Below are 25,261 nucleotides of genomic sequence, written 5' to 3' on the forward strand. Positions count from 1 at the left end.
TTGGTGGGGGGGGGGGGGGTCAGGGATCTTGGAATAAGATTTTAAGAGTTTAAGAGGAGAACAGCCTGGGGGACGAAGGTGGATCTCCTCCTCACTGTCCTGCAAGCTGGGAACCGCAGCCTGCGGCCGGAAGGCAGCCATTCGAATGCAGGGAAGAGAGCATGCGAGGGGTCCTTCGTGATCTGAGCAGCCAGACCACGAATCTGCTGCTCACACACTGCAATCAGAGGGCGAGTGGGAAGTCAGATGATCTTGGAACACACTCTGCAATCAGAGGGCGAGTGGGAAGTCCGATGATCTTGGAACACACTCTGCTCCAAGGCAATTGCTATCACAACTTGAGATTGATGAGGTACAACACAGATTCCATTGTACCTCTCATGATTGAGACTCCTACTACAGGGACACTCCCCAATGGTGTTCTGATGCCCCCGTGTTCTCCTCTCCACTGATATGGACAGGAACAGGTTTTCACTCTTTTTGAAAAATGATGAGTCTCTTCAGTCAAAGGCCATCCCTAAAGGCACTGTTCTTGCCCACGTCCACAAAGCTGACATCATCACCCAGGTTCAGCCCAGCCAAGTACCCAGTTCACGCCTTGATCCAACCCTTTTCAGTTTTGGCGACTCTCCCATTCCTGAGCACTGGAGAATAAGACGTCCAGAAGTATTCTCACTGTCAGAATGGGATGTTGGGCTTGCAGCTGGAGTGGAACATCGAATCAGATTAAGAAACGACAAACCATTGAGAGAGAGAGTGAGGCGACTGGCCCCTGCAGAGATTGATGATGTTCAACGACACCTGCAGGAGCTGCTGGCAGCTCGCATAATTAAAGAATCATGCTCGCCCTTTGCATCACCCATTGTCATCGCAAGAAAAAAACCCGGCAAAGTAAGAATGTGCATTGATTATCGCACCCTAAATGCCAGAACCATTCCAGACCAATACACGCTTCCTAGAATTGATGATGCATTGGCCTGCCTTTCAGGAAGCCGCTGGTTCTCTGTGCTTGAACTCCGTAGTGGCTATTACCAAATTGCCATGTCAGAGGAAGATACAGTGAAACTCCTCGACAACGAAATCATGTTTGCAGCAAGAAATTTTTCACAACAGGGGGTTTTTCACTGTAGCAAATTTGAGCTCATATGTAAACATACACAAACACACACACACACACACACACACACACACACACACACACACACACACACACACAAACGTATGTGTACACGCACACACAAACATAAGTGTACTCTTTATTTTTAGTCCAATAGTGCATTAGTATGAGCAGACACTTATTTGACACTTCATATTGTCAGTGTAGAAAGAAAAAAAGGGAAAGAAATTGCGAAATTTACAATCAGCATTCACTTTCACTTACATCACTTTCTTGGATAATGTCTTTTATTTTGCTTCCTCCATCTTTCATTTTGATCACTTTTACCCTCTCTTCCAGCGTCAGAGCTCTTCTTGTCTTCGCTGCTTGACATCCAAAGGTCTGTTTTGTAGCCATTTTAGCAATGCAACGTTCTTGCTGCGTCTGAAACTAACAATTTGTTGTAATTCCTGGACTACAGTACTGCGCATGTGTAAACCAGTGTGGTGGTTGCTGTTGCCATTTCCGAACGAAGCAGTAGAGGTCGCTGTTGGATTAGACTTCGTTGTAGTGAATCTCGTCGCGAGGCAAGAGCAGAGAAAAAGATTTCGTATAACGCAACAGGGGGGGGTATTCGTTGTATGGGGGGCAGGAAAGTGGGAATGGTGTTAATGCATGAAGATTTTTTTCACACTAGGGGGTATTTTCGCCCATGTAGGTTTCGTTGTAGAGGAGTTTCACTGTAAATAGAAAACAGCTTTTATCTGTCCCTTGGGATTCTACCAGTTGGAGCGCATGCCCCAAGGCATTACTGGGGCCCCAGCTACATTCCAGAGGCTGATGGAGAAGGCTGTGGTAGACATGAACTTACTCCAGTGCCTTGTATATCTAGATGACCTCATTGTTTTTGGCCGAACACTAGAAGAACATGAAGAGCGTCTTCTAAAAGTTCTCGACCGACTGGCTGAGCAAGAGTTAAAGCTCTCCATTGACAAATGCCAGTTTTGCTTGCCTCAAGTAAAGTACGTTGGGCACATTGTTTCTGCGGAGGGTATTGCCACTGACCCGGACAAGACAAGAGCTGTAGCACAATGGAAGGCTCTTACCAACCTTTAGTCACTCCAGTCCTTCCTGGGCTTCTGTGGCTACTATAGAAAGTTCATCGCCAACTACTCAGCCATTGTGCGCCCCTTTACAGATCTCACAAAGGGCTACCCACCAACACAAAAGAAAAGGAAATCCTGAGAAAATCCCAAAGTCACCTACATTCGCCCTTCCGAGCAGTTTGGGGACCGCTGGACTCCTGAGTGCACAGAGGCCTTCGACCAAATAGTCCACTGTCTCAGTCATGCGCCGGTCCTGGCATTTGCTGACCCTACCAAGCCATATGTTCTACAAGTTGACGCCAGCTTGGACGGACTAGGGGCAGTCCTGAACCAAGAGTATTGTAATGACTTGCGCCCTGTAGCTTTCGCCAGTCGTAAGTTGAGCCAGTCCGAGAAGAACTACCCTGATCACCAGCTTGAATTTTCTGGCTTTAAAGTGGGCGATAGTCGACAAGTTACACGATTACCTCTATGGGGTTCGGTTCACTGTGAGAACTGACAATAATCCCCTCACTTACATCCTATCCACCGCCAAATTGAACACTACAGGCCACAGATGGCTAGCGGCTCTTACCACCTATGACTTTAACATTCAGTACAAGCCGGGCAGGGAGAACGTGGACGCCGATTGGTTGTCCGGAAATGCTGTTAAAGATGAAGGATGGAAAACCATCTCACTCTCTGGTGTCAAAGCTCTTTGTCATCCTGTCTGTGCCTCTCAGCCTCCAGAGTCTTCAAGCTGATTTATTGATCAACTAGGATCCTGTCCAAGTGCAGTTCCTGATGTGATTGCATGTTTTACTCATCTGCAGTCAACAGCTCTTGAAAGACGAAGCAAGAATGACTCAAGCAAAGCTCAACACCTTGACCCTGTGATTTCCATTGCAAAGAAAGCCGTAACAGTTGCTTCCTGGCCCCAGCTATCTAACAGTAATCCAGATCTAGTGCTCCTTCAAAGAGAAAGCCCAAAGCTCTTTATCAGAGACGATCTATTGCACAGAAAAACAGAGCCCGGGTGGCCACACAGTTTGTTTGCTTGTCCTCCCAAGTACTGAAGGCTTTACACGATGAGTCTGGACATCTCGGGGTCAAACGCACTGTTGAACTGATAAAAGATAGGTTCTATTGGCCTAAGATGGTCCGTGACATCACAGAGTACGTCAAAAGTTGTGGCCGATGTATAACCCGCAAAATCCAGCCACACCGTGCTGCACCGCTGAACCAAATCACAAGTACCGGCCCCCTTCCCTTGTTCCCAGTAGCCAGGGTCCTTGTTGAAAAGTTCTTTGTGCACTACGGCTTACCAGCTTGAATCCACTCGGACCAGGGGAGGGCTTTCGAAAGCCATCTAATCAAGGAACTTTTGCAAGTGTTGGGCATAAAGAAATCAAGAACGACTCCCTATCACGCTCTGGCTGTGATCCACAGCCAGAGCGTTTCAACCCCACGTTGTTGTCCACGCTGGGCACACTCAACCCCTGTGAAAAGCAGAAATGGAGTCAACATATCAGTTTGCTTGTCCACGCCTACAACTGTACACGTAACGATGCGACCGGTTACTCGCCATATTACTTGATGTTTGGCCGCCAGGCTCGGTTGCCTGTTGACCTCTGTTTTGGGACGTCTCCTGACGGTTAAGACAGCCAAACCTACCTGCAGTACGTTGAAAACCTCAAAGCAGAATTGCAGCAACCATACGAGTTGGCACAAGAAGTGGCAGACAAAACGCATCAGCGAAACAAGACATTATGACACAAGAGTGAGAAAGTGTTTGAGCCAGGGGATCGTGTTCTCATCAGAGCAACAGGGGTGCCTGGAAAGAACAAGCTGGGTGACAAGTGGTTGTCAAACCCTTATGTGGTGCTCGAAAAGCTGTCCAATCTTCCAGTGTACAGAGTAAAGCCAGAAACGGGCTGAGTCATTGTCAAGACTCTCCACAGAGACCACTTGCTGCCTATTGGTCACCTAGTTCGGTTCCCAACAGGCCCTGACAAGAGAGACACACCGCAGAGGCCATCACCTAGGTCCTCTCAAAACAAAACAAAACAAAACAAAGGTGACTGAACTGGACAAGGAAGAAGAGATGTTAGACCTAGCAGAAGATGAAGACTGGTATCAGTCCACTGCCCAAAGGGAATCCATTTCCAAAACTCTAGACCTCATCGCTGATCATTTCAGTCAAAACCCACCATATCAAGCCGAAGACCAGAGCCTACCTTCACAAGCTTGTCCATCCGAGCCAGGACTTGCTCAAAGCCCTTCTGATGTGGTAAGGGACCCAGAACCAGAGGATTTTCTGTAGCTGCCCAAAGACCCTGTGGTGGACACAGGTCTGTAAGAGGGTGAGCTCCCCCCTGCTAGTCAGTCAGAGAGTGATGCAGAGCCAGTCTATGAACGTAGGCCCCGCCGAGAGATCAAGCCTGTCGTCCGTTTAAATTATGACAAGCCTGGGCACTCTACTGACAAGCCTATTGTGATGTTCCACCGTGGGTTGAGGATCACCATACGCCGAGATCCTGCCCCACAGTGCCTCCTCTAGTTTCGATGGCTCTTGCTACGAATGGGGTTAAGGGATTAAGTCATTGAACCATTTTAGGTAAAGATAGTCTTTTCGTGACTTTGATGTAGTCCGATGAGGGCATCTGGACTTTTAGAGGGGGGAGGATGTAGCCCCTGATTTGTTTGTGTGCGCCTATTAGGTAGTTCCGCCAGTCCGGCACGGTTAATAGCACAGGTGGTGATAATTGGCCACGACTGGTAGAGGAGCGGACAAGTGGGCGTGGTAGGAGAGAGGAAATGTTTGTTAGCCACCCGCCGCTCGTGCAGGTGGAGGTGTGCTCTCTCCCCGTTACGACTTCGTGTTGTTGACTGGTTTTCCACGCACCAAGTAGACTGTGACGACTGGTCACGTCAGACCCATTTAAAAAAAAAAAAAAAAAAAAAAACTCTTTCTTGATCATTCGATCCAACGATTGAGGACTGAGCTGAATACGTCGGATCGCAATTCCCTGTCACTGAGGACATCATGGGAGGAAATAATGCTGTACTCGGTGAGGACAGCATGGGACTACTTTTTTCCTTCTCGCACTCTCGAGTCGGTTTGGCTCCACAATTCCTGCTTCCCCCCCACAAGGTGTAAGTGGCCACTGCAAACAGACGGTAACCTGTGGAGGGGGGTGAGTACACCACTCCACTAGGGTTTCGCTGGAGGACGCAATGTCCTAGCCACGGCCCGCTGGTGACATCACTGTAATATTTCGGTTTGTTTGTCTAGGGGGATTACTTATAGGTGGGGTTTATTTTACGGTTGTAGTTAATGTTTATTGTTTTCCTACAGGTTAATTAGCCGGTTGCGCATTCTAGTGGTTTAGAGTGTAAGCAGGAGAACTAAAACACCGTGCACCGTTGAACAGGGATTACACCATGGTGAAGGGCCCCAGGCTGCCAGATCAGAGGAGGAGGTCATACCAGAGATTGGGAGGCAAGCCCCAAGGAATGCAGATGATGAGATTGGGAGGCCAGCCCCAAAGAATGGAATGCTGAGCGAGGCAGCAACTGCCCTGAGAGCTAAGATCATGGCAAAAAAGGAAGGCTGGGCAACCTAGAAACCAATTACAACGGCTATGTGAAGTACCACCTGAAAGTCCCATGGAAACTGTGAATGCAGCACTGAGGGCGATCCCTACCGTTACGATCACAGAAACCAATGAGCTGATATATGCTTCAGCATCAGTGATCCTAGAGATGCTTGACTATAAGAGCAACCATGGGAGCCATGAGATACGTTACTCACCATGGAAAAGACGGTTGTTGGCTAAGATCAAGGCGGCTCGGAAAGATGTGAGTGAATTGGCGGAGGCCCAGAGAGGTGTGATGAAAAGGCCGATACCTGAGAGGTACATCCAGATGACCATACCTGAAGCACTCAAAACTGCCAAACAAAGGCTCCAAGCCTTGTACAGTCACCTAAAGAGGTACACGAAAGAGAATGAGGCCAGCCCGCTAAACAAGCTGTTCTCAACACAACCTGTGAAAGTGTATATAAAGGCATATGGAAGAAGGAGGTCGCACATAAAAGCAGTGCACAATGGCTGGTAATTCTGGGAGAGGAGCACAGCAACCTCCCTGAACAGAACCCAGTTGCCATAACAGTGGCAGGCATACAGGAAAGAGTCTCAGATATGAAAAATTGGACAGCACCAGGCCCGGACATGGTCCACACCTACTGGCTAAAGAAACTCACAGCACTCCATGAGCACCGAGCAACACAAATGAACCTGTTGCTGAGGGATGGGACTCACCCAGGATGGCTAACCGAAGGGCAAACGATCTTGATCATGAAGGATCCCTCAAAGGGTGCAATCCCATCCAACTATCAGCCAATAACCTGTCTCTCCACAACATGGAAGCTCATGTCAGGCATCATTGCGGCTAAGATAAGTGGACGCATGGATCAGTACATGAGCGAAGCACAGAACGGCATTGCTAGAGATAACAGGGGAGCCAAACATCAGCTCCTGGTTGACAGAACAGTCGCACAAGACTGCAGGTCCCGACATACCAACCTGTGCACAGCCTGGATTGATTACAAGAAAGTCTACGACTCGATGCCACATACATGGATCACTGAATACTTGGAGTTGTATAAGGTGAACAGGACCCTAAGAGCCTTTGTTGCGAACTCGATGAAGATGTGGAAAACCACACTTGAAGCCAATGGCAAGCCACTTACCCAAATGTCCATCAAATGTGGCACATACCAAGGTGATGCACTCTCCCCACTGCTGTTCTGCATAGGACTGAACCCCCTAAGCCAAGTAATCGCCAAGACTGGGTCTGGATACCGCCTCAGAAATGGAGCTTTGATCAGTCACCTCCTCTACATGGATGACATAAAGCTGTATGCTTAGAGTGAAAGGGACATTCAAATTGCCAAATAAATAAAACGGAAGTAATGCAAGTTATTTTTTCTTCCTGTGCGGCCCGGTGCCAAATGAACCAAGGACCGGTACCGGTCCGCAACCCGGGGGTTGGGGACCACTGGTGTACAGTATTGTTTGATGTTATAATTACCCTTTTGAGGTGAGTCAATTTCACAGAATTGTGAATAATTGGATAAATATTATTCGCAGGGTTTTACATTTTCAAAATCCTAAAATGATTTGTAGAGGCCTCTCACATGGACTATGGAAAACAACATTCAAAACAGAATTCCACTTTAAAAAAAATTATTATTACTGTACACTATGGAGGCCTAATCTCTATTTCGTGTATGGACATTGATAAAACAAGAAGCTACTAAGACTTAGGTGGAGAACTTTATTTAAACGTTACATATATTGTAAATCACTGTGACTGAAATACCATTTGGGAGAATACGTGTGATAAACTATGAGAATTACACATGACAAGAAGATCATTGTGTAACCCTCAGAACAACCACTGGCCATGTTTTGATGAATTCTTACAGTTTTTGTTACATATGCGGTTAAAGCTGTTGCCTTCTCAACAAATTGTGTGAATTTAGCACGAATAAAAGAAAATGTTGAAAAAAAGCTTAGCCAAGCTACACATATATGTCAACTGTTTGTTGAGGTTTGAAGTTCAAAAGCCGCTATTTTGCATTGTCATTATGCGGTATTGTAGGCCTGCCTTTATCTGCACTCAAGCCATCACCATATATGCTGCTGAGAAGTTGTTTTCCAGGCAACGGGTCTAGTAATCATGAAGACTCCAACCACATGACAGTCTACATGCGCTCTCGCCGAACACTAATGGTACACGAATATCGAGGGAAAAAAAATGTTCACTTTAACGACCAAATGAATCCCATTCATGGACTTAATTTCGCATTTTCTTCCATTCGTAAGCCTGCAACGCAACTGCAGACAGCAAGATGCAGCACGATGCATTTTTCAACCTTGGACCCCCACCCTCTTACTGTTCACATGATAGAGGCACTCAGACTTTGTCATTGTGTCAGTGCACACTTACCAGAATCCAAGCACAGCAAAGAGAGCACACAGGCTCATTGCATGCACGGCCCTTGCAAACAAAAGCTTCATTTACGACCCGATTCGTTTCCAAGGAAAACAAGAGGGAAATTGGAGCTGTTTGTCGGGAGGTCTCTTCTAAATTCAATAGATTCGGGTTAAATATTGCGTTAGCGTGATGAGCAAGGTACGACCATGATCCGTATGGAGGAGGAGCTGGAGGAGGAGGGGGAGGCGGAGGAGGAGGTTGAGGAAGAGGAGGAGGAGGGAGGGAGGAATGAGCAAGGAGTGAGTAAAGATGTTGCCGGGGGCTGCTCCAGCTTCTGTCCTCCATTTTCTGTGCTCGTTGCTGCTGGGCTCTCATCTAACATTGAGCCATTTAAACAATGCCTGTTAATATCACCAATTGTTTTGTTTTATACAAGGGGGAAAATGTTTTCGTTCAAATGCAACATGTAGCCTGTGTTCATATTTTCCATGTCAGTCATTTAGTCCATAAATTAGATTCGTCACTTTAAGCAAGCTACCGGTACTCAAATTAGTATAAGTCATGATTAATATACATCTAGCTAAGCTGTTAACAAAACAAGCCTGACTTCATTTAGTTATACTTTTTGAGCAGTTTACCAATATGGCAATTTGTATTTCAACAATTGTGTGGTGAAGGGAGATGCATTTGGGGAGGTTTGATGCATTCACGAAAGGTACTCATCAATATTGACAAATATCTAACAAGTTGCAATTCCCAAATTTGTTTCCATCTGCAGTGGGATTTAAAGCTTGTTCCTCTTGGTCCAAAGCCAAGAAGTACTGTTCATTTTAAAGATCATCTATTCAGCCAGTGAAAGTACACTGTAAAATCCAAGTTTTTGGTCTCATAAATTATATCTACTAAATAACATCTACAGGTTTTATTAGGCAACTTAAAATAATTGTGTAAATCTTCAAAACATCAAGAGTAACATTTACTTCACTCAACATTCACTCATAATATATACACAATTAATAGACATGACGAATAAAACAAAAAACTCTTAAGTATATTTGACTAAAATGGAATCTAGATTGTCTGTGCATGCTCATTGATCAACACGCGAAAGCAGCATGCGTCAGTCACTTCAGCCAATCAAAGGAACAGGAGCATCCAGCCAGTCCTTACAGTCGGACGACTTGTTGGAGAGAAACACACTTTATTCAGGTAAGTGTCATCCATGTCACGTTGCGTACAAGGCAGGAAAAAAGAACTGCTTCGTACGCAACAGAGCGAACGAGAATAAGTGGATCCCCGAAGTAGCAGACTCTGACAAGGCCTTCGTCTCTAAAATAATATTTATTAAAAACGAAAACTCCGTCTAATGGAAAACAGAAAACGCTGATCTAAACGAGAACCAGGAAATAATGTAACGCGAAAAAACAAAGCGCTTGCAAAAAACGGCAAGGGGAAAGATAAGACAATTAACTATACAATGACAATAAAGGCGATTCTGATTCTGATTCTAGGTCAAGTATGCGTTCTTAAATAATCCCAATGGGATGACGAAAGTGTAGCAAACAACAATTAAATACGAATAAGGTTTACGAGCATGGGCAATAACAGTGGCGCGGCATGCAATACTCCGGCAATGAGTCGGAAGCCGGAGTGCTTAGATATAGCAGGTGTAATCATTAACAAATAGGCAGCAGGTATGCAGGCAGCAGAATGAACGCCTGCCACCTGCTGCCAAATACGGAACATAACAGTACCCCCCTCAACGGACGCCTCCCGGCGGCCTACCCGGTTTAGACGGGTGAGAAGCGTGGAAATCCCGCAGTAGGGACGGATCCAAGATCCAGGAGCGGGGGACCCATTGCCGATCCTCCGGCCCATAGCCCTCCCAGTCGACCAGATACTGGAACCCCTTACCCCTGCGCCGAGAGTCCAGGATGGTCCGCACAGTGTACACAGGGTCACCATTGACGATCCGCGGAGGAGGAGGCGGAGTGGGAGAAGGAGCCAAGAGACTGGTCGCCACCGGCTTGATCAGGGAGACGTGGAACACGGGGTGAACCTTCATGGTGGCTGGCAACCGGAGCTTGACTGCGACGGGGCTGATGATGGAGTCCACCACAAACAGTCCGGTGAAACGCGGCCCCAACTTGGCAGATGTGCCGGCCAAGCGCAGGTCCCTTGTAGCTAGCCACGGTCTCCCTCCACACGTGGTGGGCCCGCTTGAGGTGGCACTGCACTGATGGAACCTCGATCTGCCCCTCCTGGGACGGGAACAGCGGCGGTTGATACCCGTAGGCCGTCATGAAGGGGGACCGCCCAGTGGCAGAAGAGACGAGGGTGTTGTGTGCATATTCCACCCAAGGTAAGTGGTCAGCCCAGGACGAGGGACGGTGGAGACACACACAACGAAGGACCGCACCCAGATCCTGGTTAGCGCGCTCCGCCTGCCCATTAGACTGCGGGTGGTATCCCGACGTCAAACTCGCCGTGGCCCCCAGGGACCGGCAGAACCGCTTCCACACCCTGGATACGAACTGGGGACCCCGGTCAGATGCAATGTCCAGAGGAATGCCATGGAGACGGAAAACATGCTTGACGAGGAGGTTGGCAGTCTCCAACGCCGACGGCAACTTGGACAGCGGAATGAAGTGGGCTGATTTAGAGAAACGGTCTACAATGGTGAGAATGACGGACCGCCCACGGGATGGAGGAAGAGCCGTGACAAAGTCCAGGGAGCTGTGGGACCAGGGTCGAGGAGGAATGGGTAATGGCTGGAGCAAACCGGCCAGAGGACGATGTGAGGCCTTGCCGCAGGCGCAGGCGGAGCAGGCGTTAACGTATTCCACGACATCCTTCCGTAGCTCCGGCCACCAGAACCGCTGGGAGATGAGATGTAGAGTCCGGCTCACCCCGGGATGGCAGGCTACCTTGGATCTGTGCCCCCACTGCAACACCTCCGAACGCAGCGGTGGGGGCACAAACAGCTTCCCTGCGGGACAATCAGCCGGGACTTGGACCTCACCTTGAGCCTCCTGAATCCTCCGCTCGATCTCCCACCTTAACGCCCCCAGCATGCAATGGTCTGGAAGAATGGCCTTTGGGGTCCGGTCCCTTTCCGCGGGATCGTGGAGACGGGAGAGGGCGTCAGGGTTGGGGTTCTTGGAGCCAGGCTTGGTGTTCTTGGAGCCGGGACAATATGTGAGGGTGAAATTAAACCGGGTCAACAGAAGTGCCCACCGGGCCTGTCGTGAATTCAGTCTCTTTGCGGAGCGAATGTACTCCAGGTTCTTATGGTCTGTGTAGACAGTAAATGGATCCTTAGTCCCCTCGAGCCAGTGACGCCATTCTTGTAGGGCTGCAACGACAGCCAGCAGTTCTCGGTTTCCCACGTCGTAGTTCGACTCGGTGGCACTGAGTCGACGAGAGAAAAAGGCGCAGGGGGGCAATTTCTGGTCGACCGGAGAACGCTGGGACAAAACTGCCCCCACTCCTGAATCCGAGGCGTCCACCTCTACAATAAAAGGGTGGTCAGGATTAGGATGTTGCAGCACAGGTGGGTTCGTGAATGCTCTTTTCAAGTTTGCGAATGCTGAGTCCGCCTCCGAGTCCCATTTGAATGGGATCTTAATAGACGTCAACCGGGTTAACGGAAGAGCCTTTTGGCTATAGTTGCGAATAAATCTCCTATAAAAATTTGCAAACCCCAAGAAACGTAGGTCCTTAGGGCTAGTAGGTGTTGGCCAATCCACCACCGCCTTAGTTTTAATGGGGTCGGCTCTCAGCTTACCCTGCTCGATGATAAACCCCAGGAAAGAGATGGTTTGTACATGAAACTCACATTTTTCTGCCTTGACGAAAAGCCTATTCTCTAATAACCGCTGTAAAACGAGCCTGACGTGCTGTTTGTGCTCCTGTAATGACCGGGAGAAAATCAAAATATCATCAAGATAAACAAAACAAAATACATTCAGTATGCCTCTCTCGTCGTTGACCAGACTTTGGAAGACAGCAGGAGCATTAGTCAACCCGAAAGGCAAGACTAGATACTCAAAGTGGCCTAATGGAGTTTTGAAAGCTGTCTTCCATTCATCTCCTTCCCGCACGCGAACCAGATGGTACGCACTACGCAAGTCTAATTTTGAAAAAATGGTGGCCGATTGTAAAGGAGCGAAGGCGGAGTCTAACAACGGCAGTGGGTACTTATTTTTGATGGTAATGTCATTGAGCCCACGATAGTCAACACACGGCCGCAACGACTTGTCCTTCTTCTCCACGAAGAAGAATCCGGCACCTAGCGGTGAACGCGACGGTCTGATAAGACCTGCAGCGAGCGAGCTGTTAATATAGTCCCGCATTCAGGGGAATCGTTACCGACCCGCTCGCGCCCCCCTACGGCTGATCGCAAACAATGCTCATAACAAAATGGGCTCCAAATCTCTATTGCCGGACGCTCCCATGAAATAATGGGGTTGTGTGTCTTGAGCCAGGGTAAGCCGAGGATAACCGGAACAGTTCGGGAATGCATCAAATAAAACCGTCTGTGTTCGACGTGATTCCCAGATACCTTGAGCGTCAGTGGTTCTGTGATTTGTGTCACTACCGCCAGAAGGCGCCCATCGAGATCATGAACACGCTTCTTTTCGGCTAGCTCCTCGATAACACAGCCTATCTGATAAGACCTGCAGCGGAGTGCTTAGATATAGCAGGTGTAATTATTAACAAATAGGCAGCAGGTATGCAGGCAGCAGAATGAACGCCTGCCACCAGCTGCCAAATACGGAACATGACAGTCCACGGTGTCACCCCTCCCTTTTGTTTTGTTCCTTTTTTCAGTGTGGGCTGGGCGCCTTGCTAATTGGTGCACCTGCCTCCCTTACACACGTCCGAGTATTCAGCTCATCAGCCACTTGCAGCATAAAAGCTAGCCGGAACAGCCACCCATTGCCAGTTCATCAGTGATCTTTCCTGCCACACTCGCTTCTGCCAAGCCATTAAACTCCTACACACTGCACTCATTGAATTTGTCACTTTGACTTCCATTCAGTTCCTGCCACCTCGACCTGTCCCAAATAAATCCTTCTGAGTTCATTGTGTCTGCGTGTGGGTCCTCTCCAGATAATCTTTGCTCCACCCTCAGTCCAATGGTCAGACGGAGAGGGCTAATCAGGTGCTGGAGACCTCCCTCCGCTGCATGGCTGAAAAGGACCCCTCTACATGGGCATCACATTTGGCATGGGTGGAATATGCTTACAACAGCCTTACCAGCTCAGCGACTGTTGTCTCTCCCTTTGAGGCCTCTTTGGGCTATCAACCCCCCCTTTTGACCTCCCAGATAGTAGACAGATACCCTCAGTCCAAGAGTACATTGGCCAGTGTCAAAGGGTTTGGCAAAACACCCGCCAGGCCCTGGAAAGCACCCAACGGTCTGCCCAATCATCTGCTAATAGACGCAGGTTCCCAGCCCCTCTGTACCAGCCTGGCCAGGAGGTTTGGTTGGCCATGAGGAACATTCCGTTGCTCACAGAATCCTGCAAACTTGCCCCCCGTTACATTGGACCCTTTGTAATAGAAAAACTAATCAATCCCTCAGCAGTTAGGCTTACTTTATCTTGATAATATGAAAATTCACCCCACGTTCCACATTTCCCAGGTCAAACCGGTTTCCACTAGCCCGTTGTCCCCTCTGTCCTTGCCTCCTCCACCCGCCCGGATCATTGATAATCATCTCGCCTTTGAAGTCCGCTGCCTGGTGGACGTGAGGCGTCGGGGTCGGGGCATGCAGTATTTGGTTGATTGGGAGGGGTATGGTCCTGAGTCACGTTCCTGGGTGCCCCGGTCTTTTGTTTTGGACCCGGATTTGATCACTGCCTTTCATCGGGGGAGGCCCGGTGGGTTGCCGGGAGGGTCCCATTGAGGTGTGGTTACTGTTAGAATGCATTGTTTGTCCACGGTGTTGCCCCTGCATTTTGTTTTGTTCCCTCTTTCAGTGTGGGCTGGGCGCCTCGCTAATTGGTGCACCTGCCTCCCTTACACAGCTGCGAGTCTTCAGCTCATCAGCCACTTGCAGCATAAAAGCCATCCGGAACAGCCACCCGTTGCCAATTCGTCAGTGATCTTTCCTGCCGCACTCGCTTCTGCCAAGCCGTTAACTTCTGCATCCTGCACTCCTTGAATTGGTCACTTTGACTACCATTCAATTCCTGCACCTCGACCTCTCCCTCTCCTGACAAATAAATCCTCCTGGGTTCATTGTGTCTGTGTGTGGTTCCTGTGCTCATTTCTCACGAAGCCTAACGGTATCTTGATGTCGTTAAGTAAAAATGGAATGCGTTGATAAAACAGAGCCCTATCTTAAATTAAGTTGTAATCCAATATGATTAGTGAATCTTGTGTAATATGACACATTTTCTGTTTTTTGCTTTCAGGTTTCGTTAGTGTATTGCAGTTAGTCTTTTGGTAAGTTCAGAACAGTATTCATATGACAGTCACACCTTGGTTTTCGAACGTCTCGGTTCTTGACCAATTCGGTTTTCGACTTTTTTTATGCCTCGGATGACAAACAAATTTCGGTTCTCGAACAAACTGAGCGCACTTGAATGCACCATTTGACTCCTCTTGCCTTCCTTACACGAGGAAGTGACGCTTCCTCGGGTAGACGAGGAAGTGACGCTTCTTCGTGTTGCTTTCCATTGTGAGCAGACGTGTTCAGTAAACATTTTTATTTTAAAACGAGCGAGGTTTCGGTTTTCGAACAATTTCGGTTTTGAACAGCCTTCTAGAATGGATTATGGCCGAAAACCGAGGTTTGACTGTACATAACACCTGTCCACTCATCTTTTACAGTTTTCTTGGTGTCCAATCAGTTTTGGTGAGTATAAAACATGATTTCCACCATTTTTGTTTTTAACAGATTTGGCCTCGAGATGAAGATTGGGTGGCTTGAACTATGCTCTGACATGGTCCTGCAAGTGTTGAATATGGAAATGATTGCAATTAAATTGGAATAGTCTGTGAACTGACCAGTTGCATTGTGTAATTTAACATGGTAAACATGCTTATTTGACACAAGTCGATGATTGTGTGCTTTTGATGAAAGATGTCAGCCAATTCAAATGATTAAAACGGTTCTATTTGTTTTTCTTGTTAACTGCATGTCGCAGGACAACTGCAGTAATGCAGTTGAGGATACCCTCAAAATCCTGGTGGTCCAAGGGGCTGAGGGAGAGGATCCAGTCGATGTCTCCATTCAAGACAATGATGTTGTATTTACAAGATGATCAGCCTCCATGTTTGTGATTTGTTTTATTTCGATATAAATTCCATATTTATGTATGCCATGGATAAAGCATTGAATTGGAAAAGTGAATATTTGGTGGAACATTTATTTAAACACATTTAGTTACAAATACTTAGCTGTATCAAGTTAAGAGTTCTGTATAATTAAGTTACAATTACTTATTTGTTTAATATTGGTAATCATTTCATGTATTTAAGGTTTACTGAATTATTTAATGTATGTAACCTAATTAGAATAGTTACATTTTACTTAATTATAGTTTGAAACTTTATAATTGAATTGAGTAAGAGTTATCGCGAGGCTAGCCTGCTACTATTCACGGAGTCATGGCTAACAGCGGTGACCCCGGACACACACGCCAAGTTGGAAGGCTTCCAACTCATACAATCGGACAGTACGGCAGCGAGCGGTAAGAAGAAAGCAGGGAGACTGGCTGTGTTTGTGAATCACAGATGGTGTAATCAAGGGCACATCACTATCAGAGAGCAACTCTGCAGCCGGGACATTGAGCTGCTAGCCATTAGCCTCAGGCCGCACTACCTCCCGAGGGAATTTTCGCACGTTATAGCTGTGACGGTGTATGTTCCCCCGTCGGCTAATGGCGATGCAGCGTGTGATGCCCTGATGACTGTCGTGAACAGGGTGCAAACACAGAGCTCCAGCGCCCTGCTGATTATCTCTGGGGACTTCAACCACATATCTCTGTCTTCCTCCCTCCCAACCTTCACCCAGTATGAAACCTGTGCCACCAGATACATACAAATTTTGGACTTGTTTTATGTCAACACCAAGAAGGCTTGTATACCCCCCCCCCCCCTCTTGGAAGCGCGGACCACAATATGGTGCATCTCCAGCCTGTGTACAAACCCCTTGGACACAGGCAGCCAGCTGTGACCCGCATGGTCAGAAGATGGTCCACGGAGGCTGTAGAGGCTCTGCGAGACCGCTTCGACTCAACCAGGTGGGAGCTCTTCAGTGAGGTTCATGGGGAGGACATTGATTCACTCACCAACACCATCACGGACTACATAACTTGTGGGGAGAACACCGTACCCACCAGGACTGTGCGGTGTTTTTCCAACAACAAATCGTGGATTACTCCCGACATAAAGGCCCTCCTGAAGGAGAAAAAGAGGGCTTTGTTGGGCTTGTCGAGAAACAGAGAGGATCTGAAGGCTGTGCAGATTCAGCTGAGGAGAAGAAGCAGAGACGGGAAAAAGGCCTAAAGGGTGAAAATGGAGGACCAGCCTCAGGCCAATAATGTCGCTGGTGTCTGAAGAGGCCTGAAAACCATTTCAGGCCACAAATCCTGTTCATCCTATACACCTCGGACTTCAGACACACCACTCCAAACTGACACCTTCAGAAGTTCTCAGATGACTCTGCGATTGTTGGCCTCATTACAGAGGGGGACGATCAGGAGTACAAGGGATTGACGAAGGACTTTGTGGACTGGTGCCAGCAGAATCACCTCCAGATCAACCCTAGGAAAACTAAGGAGTTGGTTGTGGATTTCTGCAGGAAACAGTCCTCACCAGCACCGATGAACATCCAGGGTATGGACATAGAGAGGATGGCCTCCTACAAAAACCTAGGTGTTCTTCTAAACAACAAACTGGACTGGTCTACAAACACGGACACCCTGATTAGGAAAGGACAGACCCGACTCTTCCTACTCAGGAAACTGATGTCTTTTGGGGTTCAGGGGTCACTCCTTAAGACTTTCTATAACTCGGTGGTGGCCTCGGCCATCCATTATGGCATTGTCTGCTGGTCAGGCAGCATCACGGCCCGGGACAGAAAGAGACTGGAGCGACTGGTCAGGAAGGCCAGTTCTGTCCTGGGCTGCTCCCTAGACACTCTGGAGGAGGTGGGCAACAGGAGGATGCTAACTAAGCTAAAAGCTATGATGGACAGTCCCTCCCACCCCCTCCAGCCCGCCCTGGCAGCACTAGGTAGCTCCTTCAGCAGTCTCTGGACTGTTACACCCGCGCTGCAAGAAGGAGAGATACCGCCGCTCGTTCCTACCGACTGCTGTCAGGCTACTGAATAAAAAATAAAATGATGTGGAAGACAATTGTAAATAGCACTGCGACCCTATCCATATCTGTATTTATATTGCACTTAATTGAACGGTGTTTGTTTTTCTTTTCTTCTTTCTTCTTTCTACCCATTATCTTGCTGCTGTGGACTGTAAATTTCCCCAGTGTGGGACAAATAAAGGATATCTTAAAAGCCCAAACACAGAGACTGTGAGGGACAAGGACTGGGCAGACGTGCTCACCCGGTTTTTCAACCGGGTTGACCAGACATCTGTCCCTCCTCCCAACCAGCACCCCCTGCAGGTGCCCTCACTACCGCACCTCACTGTGGACCTCCCCTCAACCCCTCTTCTCACGACCAGCTTCCAACACCAAACAACTGCCCTTTCAACCAACACCCCACCTCCAACCCCCAGTCTGTCTCCTGGTTCCTGCCTGTCTGTCACGACAGCGCAGGTGAGGAACCAACTGAGGAAGATGAAGGTGAGGAAGGCAGCAGGTCCTGACAACATCAGTTTCCGGCTCCTCAGGACCTGCTCCTACCAGCTTTGTGACATTGTTCAGCACATGTTCAACCTGAGCCTGAAGCTGGGCAGAGTTCCACAGCTGTAGAAAACTTCGTTCCTGGTCCCAGTGCCCCAGACCCCCATTCCCAAGGAGCTCAACAGCTACAGGCCGGTGGCGCTGAGATCTCACCTGATGAAGACGCTGGAGAGACTGTTCCTCGCCTACCTGCAACCGCTTTTGAGCTCATCACTGGACCCCTAGAGTTTGCCTACCAGCCCGGCATTGGTGTGGAGGACGCCATCATCTACCTCCTCCACTCAGTGCTGTTATACCTGGAGAAGGCTGGGAGCACTGTGAGGGTCATGTTCTTTGATTTCTCCAGGGCCTTCAACACCATCCAGCCCAACCTAAACTGCAGCACGCTGGAGTGGACCACCACCTCATATCATGGATTAAAGATTATCTCATAAACCAGCAACAGTACATGAGGGCACAGAGCTGTGAGTCAGACAGGTTTCTCTGCAGCATCGGGGCGCCGCAGGGGACTGTCCTGGCTCCATTCCTGTTCACTCTCTTCACCTCTGACTTCGGCTACATCACTCCAACCTGCCACCTTCAAAAGTTCTGTGACAACTCTCCCCCATTCACCCATTGTAAATAGCACAGCCACCTTATGCAGCACATACGCAGTTGCATATGCTTATATCTTATATTTTGTATTTCTATATTGCATTCTGCACTGTGTGCAGTTCTTATTTTTAATTTTGTGCATGCAAATACTTGTTTTCTACTTTTTCTACTTCCTTTCCTCCAAACCTTGCTGCTGTATATTGCAAATTTCTCCATTGTGAGACAATAAAGGTTTTCTTTTCTCATCTTAAAATGAAATTTCCTACATGCAATCTTTAGTTTCATGTAATTGTTACTTAATTCTGATGAGAAGGATATACTTGAAACATGAGCAGTAAAATGTACTTACTAAGAGTGAGTGCAAATACTTGCGAGAATTTTTTCAAGTAAATGTTACTAGTCGTTTTTTTCAGTGAGGTTTCAAGAAAAAAACAAAACAAACCAGCAGGTGAACATCAACCAAAAGAGTCACGCTTCATAAGGGCCAGAAGTATCCAAGTGGCAAAGGATTTGTTTTTGTCTAAAGGTCTTTTTTTTGTTTTGGATAGTACACGTGCCAATCTACAATTGTGTTTAGAGATCAATAAATTCATCAGATTCTACTTTGAGACTCCATTTTGTCAGATGATAAGGAGTTTTTTTACTATGGACAGACAGATTGATGCCAATAGTGGCAAAGGTGCTGATGGTGGCAAGAGAGGTGATGTGCTGTGCTATGGCACGTTTGCAGCCTCTTCAGTGACACACACAAGTCAGCAGAACTCCAGTCTCAGCATTTTCTCAGGATTTTTGCTGTGTATGGAAGGATTTCCCTCCAGGCCTGGTAATGCACAAGTGTGTATCCAGTACCCTTTTATGTCTGATAAAGTGTATCGCATACATATACAAACTGATGCATACATTTTTACATTTTGTGAGGGTGTTGGGGGACAACTAAATAGGCATGTTCGATACCACTTTAGTTCAAAACAGTACCAGTACGACTCTCAACTCTTCAGTAGTCGCCGATACAAAGACCAAATACTGATCCCACTAGTACTTTTGATCCATAAAATGAACAAAAAAATGTAAAGAAAGATCTATATATCCCAGTGTAGTAGTTTCCCTTAAAACTGCACAAAATTCGAGCAATTATCAATGATCTTTTTCTAGTTCTATTCATACACTTACAGAAATTGCATCTTAATGGGCATTAGACATGTATGGCTTTCGCTCTTGATGATAAAATGGTCCAAAGAGGGCAAATGATACGTTGCTGGTACCAATACCTTGTACTAAATCCGGGTATCAGGGCCCGATGCCGATACCAGGTATCTGTACTCGCCCATCCCTAAAACTAATACAGTTATCCCTCGCTCTATCTTAATTTGTTGCAGCTTCACTAGATCTCGTTTTTTTTCCCAAAGTACTGTATTAAGAATGAAATGCCGAATGACTCAGAGGTTTTATACATGACTGTCCACATGATTGGTTCCCGGAGCGACCTCGACGGATTTATCCCGTGAGCTGATTGGCTGCACACCTTTGCAGCCCCGCCCAGTACCTTCCCTTGTGTCTCGTCGCGCTTTTGACTCTCTGATTGTTCGTCTGCCACTCTCTGGCATACACTTTTCTGTTGTGTTTACGGCAGGGAGAGAGAGAAAAAAAGTGAGCGCGAGCGAGCGAAAGAGTGAGTGGGGGCGGGTGGTGGTTGATTGGGCTTGTCCGAAAAAAAGGCTCTGTGGGGCTCCTCCTACAGCGGCACACTTGTAAAAGGACTCCCGTGAGACAGAACAGTGACAGAAACAATGACCCGACCACTCAGTGTCGGGTCATTGTTTCTGTCACTGTTTCTGTACCGTATTTTCTGCAGTATAGGGCGCACCAAAAAGTCTTCCATTTTCTTAAAAGGTCACCGAGCGCCTTAAAATCCGGTACGTCTTTTGTATGGTCATTACGGTAATATGTCGACTCCAAGATGGCTCCTTCCTGGAGACATGCTTCCAATGTTATAACTTGCTGTTGGTTCAGTGAACTGTGTCGCTGCTTTATTAAATAAGTTTGTGTTGCAGCTCCGAATAAAGGAGAGCTGTGGTGTTAATTTTTTAAAACAGTCTCAACAAATACAGGTTTGTCTTTGTCTGTCTCCGTGCCTTCTTCCGTTCGACTCGAGAGGCATTCAAGACCGCCTCCGAAAAACGTAAACTAACCATTACTTCAATGAAACTACAAAAATTGAAAACAATACATCAAAACTGAAAAGCAAGCGAGGATATCACAAAATAAATTCTATAGCCCCCCCGCTACAGAATTTATATCGTGATTTCATCATTTGTGAATACACAACAAAGGAATAAAAAACTACGACTGACATCTTGTTGTGTTATTTTGACTTCAAGATGGCACTGCGAGAGTGGCTGCCTTTCCAGCAGCTCCTATTTATTATGTTCTTCTACTTCTTCCTCTCATAACTTAGCTGCTGTAAAGTGGGAGTTTCTCCATTGTGAGACTATGAAAGGTTTTCTGATCTTATCTTATCTGATCGTACTGTCGTACTCGAGCTACGATAAAGGAAATGCTACGATAAAGGAAATGCCAATGCGTTTTTCGGAGGCGGTCATGAACGCCTCTCGAGTTGACTGGAAGAAAAGAAGGGAAGGAGATGGACAAAGACGCACCTGTATTTGTTGAAAAAAGGAGAGCTATGTTTGTGGTTTTATTATTTTTTTTAAACGCAGACTTTATTAATGGTTTTCACAGTCTCAGCAAATACAGATACTGTACGTCTTTGTCCGTCTCCATGCCTTCTTCCGTTCCACTCGAGAGGGGTTCATCGCCGCCTCCGAAAAACGTAAATTTATTCTTACTTCAATGAAACCACGAAGAAAATCATGCGAGGAAATCACAAAATCAATTCTGTAGGGGGGATATAGAATTTATTTTGTGATTTCCTCACTTGATTTTCTGTTTTGATCCATTATTTTCAATTTTCGTAGTTTCATTTAAGTACAGTAATAGTTAATTTACATTTTTCAGAGGCGGTCATAAACGCCTCTCAAGTTGAACTAACGCCTCTCGAGTTGAATGGAAGGAGCGTAACACCATCTAGTGGAGGCAGTGTAGATTGCGCCTTTTAATGCGAAGCGTCTAACGTATGAAAAAAAATTACAAAAAAAATTACAAAATAGCCATTCATTGAAGTGTTTCTGCCATGGATTTTTGTTTGCAGTGCTTATTTAGTATGGAAAATACGGTAAGTGTTTCTGCCATGGATTTTTGTTTGCAGTGCTTTCATTTGGTCTTTGTGTCAGCCATGGGTTTTTGTTTTTTACTTTGGATTCTTGTTGTTTTCAGGACTTTGTTTTGGATTTAGTTTTCTTCATGTGTAATAAATACATTTTGCCAAATTCACCCTGCTCCTCCCTCCTGCCTGCTTTTTGGTGTCCTCCACCATCAAGTTCGTGACACAGGAAGATACAAACAGGCTTTTCCTCTCACATTATTGGCTTCAGTGGGGGCTGAAACCGTCTTTATTTTGTGCTTAAACAAGATTCAGATTCAGATTCAGGATTCAGATTCAGGAAACTTTATTCATCCCCATGGGGTAATTGGATTTAACAGGCACGCTCTGCACAAGAAACATGAAAAACAATAACGGACACAGGGTACAGTGCGAAGGGCCTGTCGGTCCTCGCCGTGTGTACAGCGCCCCGAGATCTTAGTGAGAAAGTAAACACTAGGGAAGGAGAGGGAAAAAAAACATGCTCGAACTATCCTCTTCTGAGGATAATTTAAGTCTAGGAGAAAAAAATACCCGATGCACATAAAAGCATATGAAAGTTACAACAAGTCACAAGACATAATGTAATGAGGGGGCGGATGGATGGATGGGGGGGGGGGCGCGGCCCGACCGGTGTGCTGCCAGGACATTCAGCGCACAGCAGATCAGGTCACATCACGGGGAAAAGTCAGGAACAATGAAGGCGTTGATGATAAGGACAGGCCGCTGCTGCTTCGTCAAGGTCTGCTCATGGAGACAGTCCCAGCTTATCAGTCCATGGCCGAGAAGGAGGGGGTGATGGTGGGGGCACTAGCTTCCATGCGTACTTTCAGGGGAAAGGGTCCAGATAGCGTTGTTTTGTTTTGGGACGGCCGCCAACAATTTCAGGTGGCCTTGAGTCCGTGGCTGTATTCCTTCACTGGCGCCAATCAGCTAAATCCTCATTTACTTTTCGAAGCGAGAATTCCAACTTCTCCATGTTGTTGCCGATCGTACGGAGACGCTCCAGAACCGCATCCATATTGCGGTTGAGCTCAGTCACCGCTTGAGTCTGAGTGTTGGACATTCACGCTAGACCATCCTTAGACCAGCAGCTTCTTCACTTCCAATAAAGCTGCTCGGCAAGAAGGCTCCCCACTGCCTGCTCTTTTCGTCGAAAAAATTTTGTCGATTGCATCGCGAGACCAGCCAACCAATTCCATGGTTTGTTCTTAGAATGAAAATACGATAGGAGGCTAGGAAAGTTAGACACAGACAGCACGTAGACTGAGTGGCGAGCAAGGGGAGGGTGGGGGAGGACAGGAGCAGAGCAAAAAAGCGTCCGCCTTCGTCGAGAGCCAAGCAGAAAAGGGGCTTATTGTTGAGTTCAATTCCGATTATTTTGCCCTGATGTCATTTTTTTTGTTGTCAATGTTAACAGCACAATTCTGTTCTTTTTTTCAGATCTGAAACAGCTCCCCTCAAATGGCCATATAAATCAGATATGTATCAATGCAAGTGCAGCGTGGATGCTCACATCGTGATCATCCGACCTATGCGTCAACAAAATGCGACAAACATCACAATTGTTCACCAAAACAGACAGCTGTGCGTAGAGAAAGGTGCACAAAACAGTCGGTGGCAGAACGAAAATGTTTTTGAAGTGATAAATATATGTGGCTTCCAGTCAGGGCAAGCACAAAGTGTCATAAATGTCGAACCATTTCTGGCATGTGGCTCTTTATCTTCAGAGATTACATGAAACTGAATCTTTCGCCAAATCATTTAGTCAAATGCAAGTGGTAATTCAACATACTCATTAGCTCAACTGAAGCCACTCTCTTCTATTGGGCTCTATTTTGGTGACTGGTGTAAGTTTAGCACAAAGTGTGGTCATGGGTCGACTTTTCTTTCTTTTGACATGTTGGTAGAACCGTATCTCCGAAACAGTTGGGTTACGCTGTTGTGGGCGTGAACACAACCGACCAGCTTCACAACCAATGGAAGCGGCGCCTCTCAATCCCTTTAAATTCACTGAACGAGAGAAGCACAGTCTTTGACATTGCAGAAGTAGAAACTGACTCAAAGTCCATGCAGGTGATCAAAGTGTGCAAGGGGCACACTTGGAACTGATGTGGTTAAAAAGCTCCTTGGTGGCAAGGCCCCAGGGGTGAATGAGATCCGCCCGGAGTTACTCAAAGCTCTGGATGTTGTGGGGCTATCCTGGTTGACACACCTCTGCAACATCGCGTAGTCACCGGGGAGAGTGCCTCTGGATTGGCAGACCGAGGTGGTGGGCCCTCTTTTTAAAAAGGGTGTGTTCCGACTACAGGGCGATAACACTCCTCAGCCTCCCTGGTAAGGTATATTCAGGGGTGCTGGAGAGGAGGAGGGTCCATCGGGAAGTCGAGCCATGTGCTTTGTGGACTTGGAGAAGGCGTTCGACCGTGTCCCTCGGAGAGTTCTGTGGGGGGGGGGGCGGGGGGGCCTTCGGGAGTATGTGGTACCGAACCCCCCGATACGGGCTGTTCGGTCCCTATACCGCCAATGTCAGAGTTTGGTTCGCATTGTCGGCAGTAAGTCGGAATCGTTTCCAGTGAGGGTCGACTCCGCCAAGGCTGCCCTTTGTCGCCGATTCTGTTCATAACCTTTATGGACAGAATTTCTAGGCGCAGCCAAAGCACTGAGGGGGTCCGTTTTGGTGGCCACAGTATTGCATCTCTGCTTTTTGCGGATGATGTGGTTCTGTTGGCTGCCTCAAGCAGGGCTCTCCAACTCTCACTGGAGCGTTTTACAGCCGAGTGTGAAGTGGTTGGGATGAAAATCAGCACCTCCAAATCTGAAAAAATGGTCTTCAGTAGAAAAAGGGTGGAGTGCCCTCTCCGTGTCAGGGAGGAGATCTTTCCCCAAGTCTCAATTTACTGGTTGATTTACGTTCCAACCCTTATCTATGGTCACGAGCTATGGGTCATGACCGAAAGAACATACATGGGGCCGAAATGAATTTTCTCCGCGGGGTGTCCGGACTCTCCCTTAGAGATAAGGTGAGAAGCTCGGTCACCCGGGAGGGGCTCAGTGTCGAGCCGCTTCTCCTCCACATCGAGAGGAGCCAGATGAGGTGGCTCGGGCATCTAATTAGGATGCCTCCTGAACGCCTACCAGGTGAGTGGTTCCGGGCATGTCCCACTGACAGGTGGCCCCGGGGCCGGGAGGAGCTAGAGGAAGTGGCTGGGGAGAGGGAAGTCTGGGCTTCCCTGCTAAAGCTGCTGCCCCCGCGACCCCACCCCGGATAAGCGGTAGAAGATGGATGGATGGATGGATGGATGGATGCATAAAGTTTAACTAAACAAGCTCCAACACTAA

At 47.4% G+C, this 25,261-nt stretch overlaps 2 protein-coding genes across 3 annotated transcripts in view; both read right to left on the reverse strand.

Moving 5' to 3' along the window:
* gabrg1 (gamma-aminobutyric acid type A receptor subunit gamma1) overlaps positions 1-8,413 on the reverse strand; it is a 33,766-nt gene extending 25,353 nt beyond the window's left edge. For both annotated transcript variants that reach the window (XM_019888817.1, XM_019888816.1), the window contains exon 1: positions 8,197-8,413. In XM_019888817.1, coding sequence (XP_019744376.1) covers positions 8,197-8,267 — 71 coding nt within the window. In that variant the 5' untranslated portion in view covers positions 8,268-8,413. The remainder of the gene's footprint in view (positions 1-8,196) is intronic.
* A 1,530-nt stretch (positions 8,414-9,943) lies between these two features.
* Positions 9,944-10,357, reverse strand: LOC109527110 (chromo domain-containing protein cec-1-like). Its single transcript, XM_019888828.1, has one exon. The coding sequence runs from the start codon at positions 10,247-10,249 to the stop codon at positions 9,944-9,946; it is 306 nt and encodes a 101-aa protein (XP_019744387.1). The 5' UTR covers positions 10,250-10,357.
* Between the last annotated feature and the right edge of the window lie 14,904 nt (positions 10,358-25,261).

The sequence above is a fragment of the Hippocampus comes genome, unplaced genomic scaffold (assembly GCF_001891065.2).
Source record: "Hippocampus comes isolate QL1 unplaced genomic scaffold, H_comes_QL1_v1.1 scaffold254, whole genome shotgun sequence".
Lineage (NCBI taxonomy): Eukaryota > Metazoa > Chordata > Actinopteri > Syngnathiformes > Syngnathidae > Hippocampus > Hippocampus comes.